This window comes from Panthera onca, assembly GCF_046562875.1.
Source record: "Panthera onca isolate mPanOnc1 chromosome E1 unlocalized genomic scaffold, mPanOnc1 haplotype 2 h2.Chr16_ul_9, whole genome shotgun sequence".
Lineage (NCBI taxonomy): Eukaryota > Metazoa > Chordata > Mammalia > Carnivora > Felidae > Panthera > Panthera onca.
Window position 1 is genome coordinate 132,098 of NW_027675823.1, and position 17,403 is coordinate 149,500.

Sequence of the window (17,403 nt, forward strand, 5' to 3'; positions counted from 1 at the left end):
TCTGAGGATCTCGGATTTGGGGTCAGCAGGTGAATTATATGAACTACCTGCTTCTTGGACTCTCTGAAGAACCTCAGTTTGAGGTCTTTAATGTAATTTTCCAATTCTGATAATGTCTCTTAAGTATTCCCAGAAGTTTTTGTGTTCAAAAGACAGTGAAATTTCTGAATAATAGGAAAAACTTCTTGTATAATCATGAATAATTACCAAAAGAAAATATATTGCCCTACAATTGAATAGATAAGATGGAATGCTCTAGGTAGGTAACAGGACATCTAAAAGTTTGTTAACCACTATGTGTGCTATGGATTTTTGACAAAAGAGTGTTTCAACCCATCCAGAAAATAAACATAATATTATTAGTACATATTCATAACTCAGAAGCAACTATATAAAATCCATTTGGAAATGCCCAAATGGTCCCTCAAGGTATAGTTGTAATTCAGGGCTCAAGGTTACAGATTTTCCAGAGTTATTTTTATTTCAGAGGAGGGAGGCATGAATTGGTGATGTCCTCTAATATAATACAAAATATCTTAATCAGTTTTTAATAATGTGGCAAATTTGGGGCACCTGATTGAGCGTCTGACTCTTGATTTTGGCTCAGGTCATGATCCCAGGGTCATGGGTTTGAGGACCACATCAGGCTCCATGCCTAGCATGAAGCCTGCTTGGGATTCTCTCTCTCTCTCTCTCTCTCTCTCTCTCTCTCTCTCTTTCTCTCTCTCCCTCTCTCCCTCTCTCTCTCAAAATAAAATTAAAAATACAATAATGTGGGGTTTTTATTCCTACAGTGATATGTTGTTTTATGTAGGATTGTGGCAAATAATCAATTTGAAATGTATGCAAGGAGGTAAAAATCCTGACTTTGCTGGATCTTATTGTCATGGATATTATAATCTGACCATTCCAAGTATTTCTTTACAAAATTGAAGTCAAATTTTGTGATTCTATAATGGAATCTTTGAATCTGATCCTACACATGTTTTTCTTATCTATAAGAGGTCACTCAGAAAGAACTTTAGTTTAGGGACGCCTGGGTGGCTCAGTTGGTTAAGCGTCTGCCTGTTGGTTTTGGCTCAGGTCATGATCTCGTGGTTCATGAATTTGAGCCCCATGTCCGACTCTGCACTGACAGCACAGAACCTGCTTGGATTCTATCTTTCTCTCTACCCCTCCCTACTTGCATGGGTGAGCATGATCTCTCTCACAATAAATAAATAAACTTAAAAAAAAAAACAAACAAACACGAACTTTAGTTTTTAATATGAAAAAATGAGCCACAGACGGGAAGGACATATTTGCAAAACACATATCTGATAAGGGACTTATATCCAAAATATTCCAAGAATTCTTAAAACTAAACAATAAGAAAACAACCCTAATTAAAAAGTGAACATGGGCACCTGAGTGTCTCAGTTGGCTGAGCATCTGACTTCACCACAGGTCATGATCTCATGGTTTATGAGTTCAAGCCCCGCATTGGGCTCTCTGCTGTCAGCCCAGACCCTGCTTCAGATTCTCTGCCCCATCTCTCTCTGCCCTTCCCCTGCACACTCTCTCTCTCTCATAAATAAACAAACATTTTTTAAAAAGTGAACAGAAGATCTGAATATTCACCTCACCCAGGAAGATATACAGATGGCAAATAAGGATATGAAAAGATGGTCAACATCATATGTCATTAGGGAATTGCAAATTAAAACAATGAGAGAATGCTACGTACCTATTAGAATGGCTAACAAGAGGAACTCTTATTCATCGTTGGTGGAATGCAAAATGGCAGAGTCACTCTGGAAGACAGTTGGGCAATTTCTTACAAAGCTAAACTTAATCGGTATTACCATAAGATCCAACAGTTGCAAATTAGGTATTTACCCAAATGAGCTGAAAACATGTCTACACAAAAGCCGCACACAAATGCTTATAGTAGCTTTATTCATTACTGCTGAAACTTGGACGCAAATAAGATGACCTTCAATTAAAGAATGAATAAACAAATGGTGGTACCTTCACATAATGAAATATTATTCAGTTATAAAAGGAAATGAGCTATCAATCTATGGAAAGACATGAAGGAATCTTAAATGCATACTGCTAAATGGAAGAAGCCAGTCTGAAAAGGCTACATACATATTGTGTTATTCCAACATATTACATTCTGGAAAAGGGAAAACTATAGAGACAGTTAAAAGATCAGTGGTTTCCAGGAGTTTACGGGGGGTGGCATAGGAAGGAGTGATGGACACGAGAGTCACAAGGGAATTTTAGTTCAGTGAAACTGTTCTGTATGTTACTGTAATGGTAAATACGTGACATATTGCACTTGTCAAAACCCATAGAACTGTATGATGCAAAGGGTAAACACAAAGGATATAGCTGGATCAGTAAGAGAAAAACACGTAGGCAGCTTCTAGAAGAATCTATGTGAAGGCTTCCTATGCTCTCCTTCTTATGAAGGGTCACACATAACATACTTTCCCTCCAGCAGCAAAAATGCAGTTTCACATGTGTGCCCAGGGAAGCCCATTAAGCCCTCAGTGCCCAAGGTTTTTTACTGGAGGCTTGTCACATAGGCACCCTCTGCCTAACAACTCTCAATATACCAGACTCCCAGAAGAAAAACCAATATTCACCATAAATCGCATTGTTTGCACGAGTCTAGGCACAGTGACTTAGGTTTATCAGTTGATATTGGAGGGAACATTCTGAAATCCGAGTTCCCATATGCCAGCCAAGTACCACCTGGCAAGCAGGCTCTTGTAAAGATCGCAGACTTAGGTTTGCTGTGTTAACTCTTTTCTGCACAGTCTATTTAATAGGATGATCTGCTACAGCATTCTCTCTAGTCATTATATCATCTATTTTACTGTGGACTTCTTCCTTTATGATAGCAATTTCTTTGAGCAGCATCAAAGCACCAAGTAATAATTACTACAAAAGTATGTCACCTATCCTTGAGTTTTACCAGTTTGAAATCTCTAGAAAGGGCAATGTTCAGTCACTTGAACCAATATTATATCAGTTAAGGACTTGGATCTTTCAAGAGAAACTAAACCAATTATTGCATATTTAGCCTACTATGTCCCTTTTCACTTTTAAGACAAGACCCACCAACAAATAATATTAAATCAGAGTGTGGTACTGAAGTTTCCAAATGATCTGTTTAGGATATGGACCCTTCTTGAACTCCAGAAATTGTAATTACAGAAGTAGAATTCTTCTCTACCGGTGAAGGAAATAGAGTCCCTGGATTGAGAGTGTTACACCAAAAAAAAAAGAGGTTAGAGTGGGAGAGAGCCAAAGCATAAGAGACTGTTAAAAACTGAGAACAAATTGAGGGTTGATGGGGGGTGGGAGGGAGGGCAGGGTGGGTGATGGGTATTGAGGAGGGCACCTTTTGGGATGAGCACTGGGTGTTGTATGGAAACCAATTTGACAGTAAATTTCATATATTAAAAAATAAAAAAAAAAATAAAAAAAAATAAAAATAAAAAAAAGAGAGTGTTACACCATTGATAGTAATATGGGGAGAAAGTAGCAATAGTCCATTATTAGTAACCAACTAGTCAAAACGATATTGGACACTTTCAGGTAGCAGTAGAGATTATAATGGTATATAGTGCTGTCAGATTTAAATATGATCTTAATGTGAGATCTGAAGATGTTTTGACTAACTTTAGAAACGGCTGTTTCTCTGAAGCAAGGAGGATATAGCCAAGGCTACTGAATTAAGGGATAATCTATAATAAGCGATGGTCTTTGTGTATTGATGTGCTATGTTAATGCTCCTGAAGTGTCACCTGACCTCATGCACTGATAATCTAGAATGAATCAATCTGACTCTTGTCTTGAAGGGTACTCTCTTTCTCAAAACAAAAATTTCACATAAAGAGCAGTTTATAGTTTAAAATTATTATTAAACATACAAAGAAACAAGTCACCATGAGTAAGACCCCCATAATGAACAACATTTAGCAGATGAGCAGAGATTTTAGATTTTGGTTTTTTTATTTTTATTTTTTAATATTTATTTATTTTTGAGACAGAGAGAAAGAGAGCATGAACGGGGGAGGGGCAGAGAGAGGAAGACACAGAATCTGAAGCAGGCTCCAGGCTCCGAGCTGTCAGCACAGAGCCCGATGCAGGGCTCGAACCCACGGACTGTGAGATCATGACCTGAGCCAAAGTCGGACGCTCAACCGACTGAGCCACCCAGGTGCCCCGAGATTTTAGATTTTGGAATTATCAGACCAAAAATTATTAAATAAGCATGCTTAATATAGTTTAATAATCAAAAGAGAGGCTGGAACACATAAGTAAAGAGCAAGCAATTTGGTAAAGAACCAAAAAGACTTTTGAGAGGTGAAAATAGTAAAAATTTAAAACATTTGTCCGTTTCTTCCAGATTGTCTGGTGTATTGGCATATAAAATTTCATAATACTCTTTTATAATTATTTGTATTTCTGTGGTGTTGATTGTAATCTCTCCTCTTTTACTCATGATATTATTTATTTGGGTCCTTTCTCTTTTCTTTTTGATAAGTCTGGCTAGGAGGCTATCAATTTTATTAATTCTTTCAAAGAACCAGCTCTTAGTTTCATTTATCAATAAGAGCCAAACTATGGAAATAGCCCACGTGTCCATCAACTGATAAATGGATAAAGCAGATGTGTATATATACAGTGGAATAATACTCAGCCACCAAAAAGAATGAAATCTTGCCATTTGCAACAATGTGGATAGAGCTAGGGTGCGTTATACTAAGTGAACTAAGTCAGTCAGAGAAAGACAATACCATATGATTTCACTAAGATGTGGAATTTAAGAAACAAAACAGATGAACATATGGGAAGGGAATAAAAAAGAGGGAAGAAAACCTTAAGAGACTCTTAATGGTAGAAAACAAACTGAGGGTAGATGGAGGGAGGTGGGCAGGGGATGGGCTAAATAGGTGATGGGCATGAAGGAGGGCACTTGTTGGAGGGAGCACTGGATGTTATATGTAAGTGATGGATCACTAAATTCTACTCCTGAAACCAATATTACAGTATATGTTAACTAACTAGAATTTAAATAAAAATTTGGAAGAAAAAAAAGACACTGGACTATTACTCAGCCACTAAAAAAATAAATAAATATAATACTTGAAGGATTTATAAATAGCTGAAGAAAGAACTAAGGAACTTAAGAAATTACAAGGCGTATAGCACAGAAAGACAAAGAAATGGAGACTCTGAAAGAGAGGTTAAGAGACACTGAGGATAGATAAGAAAATCTTAGATATATCTATTTGGAATTCCAGGAAGAAAAGAGAAAGAAAACAAGACAGAGGCAATATTTGAAGAGAACTTTCCAGAACAGATAAATAGTATAAATCTAATGAAGCCAAGTGACTCTTAAGCAGAATAAATAAAAAGAAATTTATACTAGACATATGCACTTGAAATATGCAACATACCTAATTTATGAACTAAAAGTTTAGGATTCTAGGCAGCAAACTTCAGAGATGCCCTTTACACTGATTTAAACAAAAGGCTTAATTAAACCAAAATTGTTTTTCCTTCTTAAAGTTACAAAAGTATAGTAATCAAAAGATTATTTACCATAAAAATAGTACAAAACAAAAATTATTGTGGAAGCCTGAGGCTCTGTTTTGAAACATACTTTTTAACAAGCATCACTATGTGTATTTTTATATATATTATATTAATTTTTAATTCATATTAAGGCATATAATCTTTGTACCTTTCTAGATTTATGTGCCTAACATTATACTGCTCCTAACATAATTACAATTTCAAACCATCAGGAGAACTACTTACATTTCTATTTTGTGAAGAAAAGACCCAAATTATTATTTTATTATTTATATATTTATAAACCAGCCAAGGTGATAATAAATTTTAATTTTGGGGGGTGCCTGGGTGGCTCAGTCGGTTGAGTGTCCGACTTCAGCTCAGGTCATGCGTGATTGGATCACATTCATGAGTTCGAGCCCCACATTGGGCTCTGGGCTGGCAGCTCAAAGCCTGGAGCCTGCTTCAGATTCTGTCCCCCTCTCTCTCTGCCCCTCCCCACTCATGTCTTCTCTCTCTCTCTCTCTCTCTCTCAAAAATAAATAAACATTAAAAAAAAGTTTATTTTAATTTTTTTGTTTGTTATAGATTATGTGATTCTTAAGTACCGATGAAATTATCTTAATGGCACATGAGTAAAAATATTGCTAGTTAGCAGCATTTGATTGTAATCAAACTCACTAATTTTGTGTTCTTCGCAAGTTCTTTTTTATCACCATTTCTGTCTTTTCTAGGAAAGCAAATTGATGTCAGTGATGTAGACAGTGCTCTGAAAGACATGAAAGTGGAGGTCACAGACAAGGAATACTTTAATTTAGTAAAAACTCTACCAGTTGATGGTAAGGATTTAAAATATATATGTAGACTTCAAGGGGTTTAGACTACTTGCCTGTGAGATTTTCTTCTAAAATGCTGTCAGATTGTTACAGGTTGTTTTGTTTTATTTAATCATTTTTGAAAACTTTTAACATTATTTAGAATAATTCTAAATAATTATTTTAGAATAAAACTAAAATTTTAGTTTTTATTTTAGAATAAAAACTAAGTGACCCAAAAAACCAGGGTCATTTCATTTTCATTATGGTAATCAATAGCTATTTCACTTAATCTTGCCAATAAGATATGTGTATTGTTGTCCTTGGTTCCATTAATATTCCTGAGAGTAAGTGGAAAAATGTAAAAATGGAAAAAGAAAGAATGTAAGGAAAGAAGTCAAGGGTAAAAATAAATCAAATGAGATATGTTTTATAAGTTTTAAACCACTAATCCTTGCCTTTTATGCAAAAGTGAATAAATTTGCCTCATTAAAAATCTTTCTCCAAACCAACTTTGTCATTATTTGAGAGGAAATTAGGTACATTTCAGAAAAATCATTAAAAAGTCTATTTTTTTTTTGAAATTATGGAAATAGGGAGAAAATTGTAGAATATTTATTATTTAGGTGCATCTCCCTTATTATTTTTCTCTGACCGTGCATCATGTCTTTTCTTACAGCTGAAGGAAAGGTGTATCAAAAAAGGCTGCTGGATGGTGTGAAGGCTCTTCAAAGTGAGTGAGAAGTATGATGAGAAAGCAGATATATCTGTGATATTCTCTTATTTTTCATATACACTGATTTATTTTTATTACGTTAAAAATTTCACATGTGTATTTCCCAATATTTATGGATATGTGGTATATGCCATAAATCCCTAGGAAATTACCCAGCCCCTTTCGAACTTGCACTATGTTGATATGAACAACAAGATACAGTCTGAGGATGAGACTCTCCATCTAGTCTTAAAATTGACCCTCCTTATACCGTTGACTAGCTTTTACTGGACCTTAAAGTCTTCATGAGTAAAGTGATAACCATAATATACATGAATTAGTAAGGAGTTTTTCTGCATCTTGGTTGTTTTTATGATAATTTGTCTCTCCTAAGGAGGAAAGGTGGCTATGAATAACCTCGTCCCATTTCTGGAAAATATGGGGATTAAGCTGTCACACAAAGAACTTGAAGATTTTTCACAAAACCTACCAGTTGCTGGTGAGCATTGCACATAAAAATGCATTCCCTTTAGGACAGCTTGGGTTTGAGAGTATCCATAGACCAGTGATAGTGTTTATTTAGTATCAACAGGGCATTTTTTAAAGGATGTGGCTGAATTCAAGTTTCACGTGAAAGTACATCCTGTCTCTTCTTTAAGAGAGTGTTCTACTATGAATAATTAAAATTGGTGAGAGTACTGACAAACAATTCTCAGATCAAAGAATAAAGAAGAAAATGAAAACAGAATGAGAAACATTTCAAAGAAACACTAAACAATAAGAGAACAGCCTATGATGAAGAATGATTCAAATTGACTAATGGTTGGGGTGCCTGTGTGCCTCAGTCTGTTGAGTGTCCGACTCGATTTCAGCTCAGGTCATGATCTCATGGTTCATGGGTTCAGGCCCTGCATCAGGCTCTGTGCTGACAGTGTGGAACCTGCTTGGAATTCTCTCTCTCCTGTTCTCTCTGCTCTTCTGCTGCTATCTCTCTCTCTCTCTCTCTCTCTCTCTCTCTCAAAAATAAATAAAAACATTTAAAATGTTTTTAATAAAAATAAATATAAAAAATAAAAATATTTAAAACATTGACGGATGGTTATTTCCAGTATATATGCCTCAGCTATTCTGATATAGTCAGAAAGACTAAAAAGGGATAGAGAGAAACATACTAAGAATTTTAAAAACATACTAGATATCAAGCATAATAATACTATTACAATATGTTATATATAACATGAGATTAAGATGTTGAAAATATTAATAAAATGAACATTTTTCCAGTGTAAAATAAATAAATTACCTATGTTGAGCAAAGAAGTGAAAAAAATCGAGAGACCAATAATAATAATTGCAAAAACCTATCAAATAATTGCATCTATCAACTGTCCACCACCACCTATCACTCTAACAAAAGGTGACAGGCACAGAGAGTTTTAGGAGTAAGTTCTTTCAATTCTTCAATTTATTTTAATACTATCTAAACCGGTCCAGAGGATTCCAGTTTGAGATGATGAAAAAACCAAAATCTGTCTAGTTTTTCTTTCCTCCAATACCTAACAAAGTGAACAAGAACAAAGAGCTACAGGCAGAATTGAAGGTCTGATGGGAAGCCCAAGAATACCATCCCATGCACAGATCTGTGGTTTGGTTAAATGTCTTTACCGAGTTCATTCTACTTAACTAGAGCAACGAACCCTGCTGGGACATTAAACCAAACCTCAGATATGGGAGCAGGGCTCACATATAATGAAGACCATGTAACATATCACCACACTCTCCGATTACAATAGAAGTGAGTAGAACAGTTTTCTTTAAATACATCTAGCTGAAGAAAGCTAACTGGTCTGAGATGCTATCAAGAGAGCAACTAAACATTGTTACATTAAATCCTGAGAATAAAATGAAAATCTGAACACAACTGCTGAAGTATATGCAAAACGAAAAGAAAGGATATGGCACCAATTCTAGCATTAGCACAGCAGAGAAAAATAGCAAAAGAAAAATAAGGAAAGAAGATGGAATGGAAGGAAGATAGCATGCAAAAAACAAATAACCCCATCTTGTAGTAATATAGTCAGTTTAACCTAAGGAACAACCAAAAAGAAGTACTTGACAATTAATTCACATTACAGAGCAATTTCATGGATTCAATAAAACTAGATCTCAAAATGAGAAGGTTACATAACATGGTGGCACTAAAAGAGACAGGGGCACCCATATGGCTCAGTCGGTTAAGCATCTGACTTTGGCTCAGGTCATGATCTTGCAGTCCATGAGTTCAAGCCCTGCATCGGGCTCTGTGCTGACAGCTCAAAGCCTGGAGCCTGTTTCAGATTCTGTGTCTCCCTCTCTCTCTCTGCCCCTCCCCTGCTCACGCTCTCTCTGTCTCTGAGAAATGAATAAACCTTAAAAAAAATTTTTTTTATAAAAAAAAAAAAAGAGAGAGAGACAAGGGTGCCTTGGTTGCTTAGTCGGTTAAGCATCCGACTTTGGCTCAGGTCATGATCTCATGGTTCCGTGAGTTCGAGCCCCTTGTTAGGCTCTGTGCTGACAGTTCAGAGCCTGGAGCCTGCTTCAGATTCTGTGTCTCCCTCTCTTTCTGTTCCTCCCCTGCTTGTGCTCTCTCTCTCTCAAAAATAAATAAAACATTAAATTTTTTTTTTAAAAAAGAGAGAGAGACAAACCATGAAACAGATTCCAAATGATAGAGAAAGAACTAAGGGTTGTGTCATAGACTCTAAGTCTAAAGTTCTCTTTTGACCAGCAAAAGAGTGGACACAAGATTAAAGCAAGAGATGGATAATGTCTGGGGAAAAGACAAGAGCCCCGAATAAGGGCCCTTGCCCCATATTTATTCAGATCAGAAGGCTTACACCCAAATGTAATGGGTGTGTACAAAGAGACAAACTAGGAACATTAACTTGGGGACGTGAGGGAAAAGGGGGGTTTTGAAGATATACAGTGTTTGGGGTTTGGGTCAATATAAAACAAAATCTGGGCACCAGGCAGATGGGTAGATGGTTGTTAACAACAGACAGGAGGCGCTATTTATCATACCTGTTTATCTTTGCCAGCCTAGGGGATAAGGCAGATAGGGGAAATAACCTCAGGGTTAATAAGGCACCTTTTCTTACGTTAACCATCTCCCACTTCGGGCTGCTTTGCCTGCAGCACAGCGGTCCATAGTCCAATTCACCAATTTACCTAACCTGGCCCTATTCTCCTATGAAAGCAGATTTTCTGCTGTAGTACTAACTTGGGGGTGCTTCCACCCTGAATATCTAATCTTGTTCATTTCATATACCTATCAGGGGCGCCTGGGTGGCTCAGTCAGTTGAGCATCCGACTTCAGCTCAGGTCATGATCTCACGGTCTGTGGGTTCAAGCCCCGTGTCGGGCTCTGTGCTGATAGCTCAGAGTCTGGAGCCTGCTTCGGATTCTGTGTCTCCCTCTCTCTCTCTCTGCCCCTCCCCTGCTCATGCTCTCTCTCTCTCTCTGTCAAAAATAAATAAACATTAAAAAAAAATTTCATATACCTATCTATATATTGGGCACCTTAGCACCATACCTATTTTAGGCCTTTGCCTCTCCCTCTCTATTCTGGGACCTCTGCACCCCCTCTCTATTTTGGGGTGCCTTGGCTCCTCCCTATTCCTGGCACCTTTGTGCCTCCCTATTCTTGGGGTGTCTTTGCACCCCCCTATTCTTGGAGTGCCAATCTAGTTTACCCAAACTTGGGTGTGAGCATTTTATGACTTTGTATTTCTTTATGCCTTGTTAACCCATTGGTGTAAACCTGGGGGATTCCTAAGCTTATCCCCACAGGGTTGCTGGAGGGAAGGTGGGGAGGGTGGGCTAAATGGGTGATGGGGATTAAGGAGGGCACTTGTGTTGAGCACTGGGTGTTGTATGGAAGTGATGAATCACTAAATTCTACTCCTGAAAGTAATATTACACTATATGTTAACTAACTGGAGTTTAAGTAAAAACTTGAGGGGCGCCTGGCTGGCTCAGTTGGTTTTAAGCATCCGACTCTTTTTTTTTTTTATGTTTCGGACATTTGTCCATTCTTCATACATGCCCTGATGTATGCTTGATGTAAGAGTCGGATCTTACAGAGTATGTATGCCTGATGTAAGAGTCGGATGCTTAAAACCAACTGAGGTTTTAAGGTTAAGCATCCGACTCTTTTTTTATTTAATGTTTATTCTTTTTTGAAAGACAGAGAGAGACAGAGCACAAGCAGGTGTGGGGTGGAGAAAGAGGGGACACAGAATCTGAAGCAGGCTCCAGGCTCTGAGCTGTCAGCACAGAGCCCAATGCAGGGCTCGAACTCACGAACCGTGAGATCATGACCTGAGCCGAAGCCGGACGCTCAACCGACTGAACCACCCAGGCACCCCTTAAGCATCTGACTCTTAATTTCAGCTCACACCATGATCTCACAGTCCTGAGATGGAGCCTGGCTTCAGACTTAAGATTCTTTCTCTCCCTCTCCTCTGCCCATCCCCTTCTCATGCACACTTTCTCTCAAGATAAATTTTAAAAACATTTAAAAAAATTAATTAAAACTTGAAACTATAAAAAATAAAATTAAAAAATAATTAAATTTTAAAAATAAAACAAGGGGAATTGCCTAACTAAAGAAACAAAGTACTAAGCAATCATTATAGAATTACTAAATAAATTATAAACATCAAAGTAAAAAATAGATGTGGCTGAAATCTTATTGACAGACTAAGAGAACTTAAGATAATCACAGTAAAAGCAGAGGGAAAAGATTAATGCTATCAGGAATTTAAATTTTTTTTAATGTTTATTTATTTATTTATTGAGAGAGAGAGAGAGAGAGAGAGAGAGAGAGCAAGCGAACAGGGGATGGGTAGAGAGTTAAAGAGACAGAGAATCCCAAGCAGGCTCTGTGCTGTCAGCACAGAGCTCTATGAGGGGCTGAAACTCACAAACTGTGAGATCATGACCTGAGCTGAAATCAAGAGTTGGACATTTAACCAACTGAGCCACCCAGGCACCCCTAATGCTATCTGGAATTTAAGTAAAAACTTAAAAAAAAATATTAATGCTCTCTGGGAAGATCTTTTATGAAGACCAATCTTTTTAATGTAATTTACCTGCCTAGTATAAGTGTCCTAAGACGTATGTAAACCTCCAAATCTGTTTTGTCAGTGTATTTAGAAAATACACAAGAATCGTTATCAAACCTAAAAATATAAACTTGTGAGCACTAAAAAATTGTTTTTAATGATTAAAAGTCAGTCCTACCTCTAAATTTTAAAAGCTGTCAACTGGTCAGGAAAATACCAATGGATTTGCAGTCAGGCCATTCAACAGAGATCTAATGACTGCACACCTATTAAGAATACATTTCCCAAAATCCTCTCAGAAAGGCAATTGTAATGGAATTAGTTCTAACAGAAAAGATTCAAGAGAGTTAAGTGCAGAGTAGGATTTTTTTCCTTAACAGAAAAGTGAGTGGAGCAGGTGAGTGAAATAGGTAAAGGGGATTTAGAGTAGAATTATCTTGATGAGCACTGAGAAATGTATAAAATTGTGTAATTAGGATATTGTACATCTAAAACTTACTGAATGTTAATTATACATGAATCTTTTAAAAGGAAGGGAAAAAGTAGAAAAATGACCCCCCCCCCAAAAGTGATGGCTTCTCATTTTCTGTCCCCTAAAAAGAATACAAATAACACCATCTAGAGTCTAACATAGTGGCTTCATTTTCAAAATGCATCACTGTATTTTCCTCACAAGGCAGTTATACATTATAAACCTTAAGCATATAACAGTCACGTGATTTTTTCCGTAAGCCCGCAGACTTCCACAAGCCTCCAGGAGCTTACAGCCAGACTAGTCCCGAGGTTTCACATATTAAAGCTTTCTCCACAGCCACAAGTTTCTTTTCTTGTTGGGGTTGTTGAACACAAACTCTTCAACTTAGACCAATTCTGTTCCTAAAAGTGTTAGCTGTGCTTTCTTTTTGATGAACACTCTGACTCCATCTTGAACAACGTCCCCATCGGAATCTACTTTTGTTTTGGTATATTCTAGAATATAAGAAAAGCTATTACAATCCCTGGTTTGAACACAAACTTTCCCACCTATGTGTTCAAACTTATTTTTAAGAAGTTGTTTACTGCTGAAAGTGTCAGAGTAGGGGCAGGTGGGTCGGCCTGCATCTTCCTTTTCCTCACAGTCCAAACAGTGGCTTGGACTAACAAAGTTAACATCATCTTCTTGGTGTTCTGGTGTCCTAGGCTGGCTATTGTATAATTTTCTAGGTAAAGTTTTGCATTTAATGCAATGGATTTATTTTTAGGTATTTTTTATACTGTTGAAAATGGTATATTTAAATTTTTTTCTTTTTCAGTTTGTTGCTGATACATAAAAAATATTGATTTTTGTGTAATGACCTTGTACCCAGCAACCTTTCTATACTTTTATAAATTATAATTATCTGAATATCCTCCTGAGTTTTCTACATATATAATTATGTTTCCAAATAATGGCAGTTTTCTTTCTTTTCTATCATTATGCCTTTTATTTCTTCATCATGCCTTACTGCTTCAGTTAGAATTTCCAATATAGTATTGTAAATGTGATGATAGCAGACATCCTTACCTCATTTCTTTTCCTTTTTTTCTTTTAGAGAGAGAGAGAGAGAGAGAGAGAGCACAAGTGGGGGCTGGGCAGAGGGAGAGGAAGGGAGAGAATCTTAAGCAGGCTCATGCTCAGCACCACACCCGATGTGGGGGCTCGATCTTAGGACCATGAAATCGTGACCTGAGCTGAAATCAAGAGTCAGATGCTTAACCGACTGAGCCACCCAGGAGTTCCTACTTCATTTCTTTTTTTTTTTTTAATTAAACATTTTTTTTAATGTTTATTTATTTTTGAGAGAGAGAAAGAACATGAGTGGGAGAGTGGCAGAGAGAGAGGGAGACACAGAATCTGAAGCAGGCTCTGAGCTGTCAACACGATGTGGGGCTTGAACCCATGAACCATGAGATCAAGACCTGAGCCGAAGTCGGACACTCAACCGACTGAGCCACTCAGGTGCCCCAGCCTGCCTCATTTCTGATCACAAAGAGAAACATTTCCATATTTCACCATTAAGTATTACCTTATTGAAGTTTTATATATGTAACTTTTATCAGATTAAAGGAGTTCCCTTCTATTCCTATTTTGCTAAGAGTTTTGTCTTATTTCTTTCAACAGTGTTTTGTAGTGTTTGAAGTATGATCTTTGTACTTCTTTTGTTAACTTTATTCCTAGGTGATTTATTCTATTTAGTGCTCTTCTAAGTGAAACTTTCCTTACTATTATTTTTGAATTGCTTATAGCCATTACTTTTTAGTGTGTTGAGATTTGGCTTTATAATCCAGTACATGGTGATTTTTGCTAAATATTCCCTATGTGAAAAAATATGCATTCTGAAATTATTGGGTACGGTGTTGCCTATATCTCCATTAAATCAACTTTGTTAAATTTCTTGTTCAAATATCCTAAAGTCTTAATGATTTAATATCTTAATATCTGCTTCTTCTATTAACTACTGACAAAGATGTATCAAATCTCCCCCTGGGTGCCTGAATGGCTCATGACTCAGGTCATAACTCATAATTTGTGACTTTGAGCCCCACATCTGGCTCTGTGCAGACAGCGTGGAGCCTGCTTAAGATTCTCCCTCTCTCTGCCCCTGACCTCTGCTCGCACACTCTCTATCTCAAAATAAATGAACTTTAAAAAATTTCTCTCAGTGTAATTTTGGATTTTTATTTCTCATTATAATTTTATAATTTTCTTTGTTTTTTTTGACACCATGTTAATACGAGCATACAAGTTTGGAATTATGACATCTTCACGGTGAATTAAACTTCTTTTTGTTATTACTAGAAAAGTTTTTTCTTAAAGCCTGTTTTGTTTGATGTTAATATTCCTACTCTACCTTTGCTTAGTGTTTGTATGGTCTATACTTATCCATCCTTTTACTTTTGACTTCTCTGAATCCTTAGATTTCAGATATTTTAAATTCTTAAATTTTAGAGCCTTAGATCACTTCCTTGATGAATTTTACCTAGCATAGAAGTAAGAAATAATTTCCACGTTACTCAACTCTTCAAAAAACATAAAAACAAGAAACACTTGCCAGTTTGATTTATGGAACTATCATAATCTTTATGCCGAAATTTGATGAAGAAGACACAAAAAAGGAAAATCACAGGCTAATCTTTGTATAAACAAATAATGCAAAAATCCTAACCAATTAGCATGCAAAAACCCTAAACAATTAGCAATCTGAAAATCATTTTTGCAATATTAGTAGTAATTATGAGATTACTGACATATTTGTGTTTAAATCTACTTTTACTGAATTCCTGTTTTTGTACATGTTCAACTTTCTGTTTCCTTCCATTCTTGCCTTCCTTTTGGACTAATTATTTTTTATTTTTCTTGTTAATTTAGAAGCCTCAAAGGTTATTGTAGAAATTACAATATGCATCCTTAATCTATCATAATCCGATTTTATTTTGGACTTTTATCCTCATTCAAGATGATACTGTTTTTGTTTTATACAATGTTTTCCCAGAATTATTTATATATTATCATTTCATTTCTTCTTATCCTTCCTTCCCTGTTGTCCTATATTGAAAGGGAACACTGAGAGCTAAGTCAAATAAAACAATTTTTTTCAGGCATCTGGATGCCTCAGTTGGCTAAGTGTCTGACTCTTGATCTCAGCTCAGGTCATGATCTCAGGGTTTGTGAGATCAAGGCCTGTGTCAGGCTCTGTGCTGCCAATGTGGAGCCTGCTTGAGATTCTCTCTCTCCCTCTCTTTCTGCCCCTCCCCTGCTTGTGTGTGTGCTCTCTCTCTCTCTCAAAATAAATAAACTTAAAATTTTTTTTAATTAAAATATTAAAAAAATATATTTTCAACCTGTACCTAAACAGTCATATAAAATTTTACAGCATCATGGGGCGCCTGGGTGGCGCAGTCGGTTAAGCGTCCGACTTCAGCCAGGTCACGATCTCGCGGTCCGTGAGTTCGAGCCCCGCGTCAGGCTCTGGGCTGATGGCTCGGAGCCTGGAGCCTGTTTCCGATTCTGTGTCTCCCTCTCTCTCTGCCCCTCCCCCGTTCATGCTCTGTCTCTCTCTGTCCCAAAAATAAATAAAAAAAAAAAACCAAAAAAAAAAAAAACCAAAAAAAAAACCGTTGTAAAATTTTACAGCATCAGGAACCAAAAGAAATGTATAAATAGTTAACAGGAGAACAAAAAACCGACTATAAACAAAATAACAGAATCTGAATACAGGGGAAAAAACTGAGATGCATGAAACAAAGTGGAGGAAAAAACTTTAAAAAGCATTCTTATATCTAAGTAAATATGATGAAAAATGTAATATAATAGTCTGGAACTAAAATTCAAGATGATCAATGTTCTAGTTGGGGGAGAGGTATCATAAGTAGAGAAAGCAGAAGGAACAGTCTCATTGTTGGTCTGTGACTGCTTTTTGTCCTACAGGTGGTGGGAAGGTTGATCTGAAAAATGTGACAATGAAAACGAAAGAGTTTACAGGTGAGTTTCTATGACACTGAAACCCTAATGCTTTATAATAAATTATATTTAAATTTTTATATTCCTAGTAGTCTATTGTCCATATTAATTTTGCCATTTTACCCAGTTATTATAAAATATAAAATATTTCTGCCTGATAAAATCCATTTGATCTTGGATTATCTGTTTGAAAAATAAACTATAAGACTTGCTTTTGATAACATGTCCTATGTACTGTACAGATTTTTTTCTCATATATGTATATATGTCTTCACCTACATGTAAATAGCTAAATTTTAGGTAAGCACATGAATAAATAAGGTAAAGTTTTGGAAAGCTCAAGATAATGTGGTTTTGTCAACGATCAATTACATAAGTCAGTATAAGATCTCCTGCTATAATCATTTCTTTTGGCAATTCATTATCCAATTTGGTAACTAGATTTTATTCTGTTCATTATCCCCCAAATTAAGGGAGCCTTTATTATATCAATAATTTAGGAACAAATTTGCTTTGACTTCTAATGACACACTGTATTTCCACATTCCATTTTACTTTCACTCTTTAATCCCCAACTGGGAATGATGCCATATAAGCTATTTTAAGTATATTTAAAAGTACATATCATATAGGTTAATAACATTTTCTTATGAACCTCTTAAACTTACATAATACTGAGTAATTAATTTCTATAATTTTCACCTATAA

At 36.3% G+C, this 17,403-nt stretch overlaps 1 protein-coding gene and 1 pseudogene across 1 annotated transcript in view; one reads left to right on the top strand and one right to left on the bottom strand.

The window, feature by feature from the left end:
* LOC145715199 (uncharacterized) overlaps positions 1-7,626 on the top strand; it is a 37,369-nt gene extending 29,743 nt beyond the window's left edge. Inside the window, exons 13-15 of the mRNA XM_081794899.1 lie at positions 6,315-6,419; positions 7,075-7,128; positions 7,505-7,626. Of these exons, the coding sequence (XP_081651025.1) occupies positions 6,315-6,419; positions 7,075-7,128; positions 7,505-7,626 (281 nt within the window). The remainder of the gene's footprint in view (positions 1-6,314; positions 6,420-7,074; positions 7,129-7,504) is intronic.
* A 5,375-nt stretch (positions 7,627-13,001) lies between these two features.
* Positions 13,002-13,367, bottom strand: LOC145715206 (iron-sulfur cluster assembly 1 homolog, mitochondrial pseudogene; annotated as a pseudogene).
* Between the last annotated feature and the right edge of the window lie 4,036 nt (positions 13,368-17,403).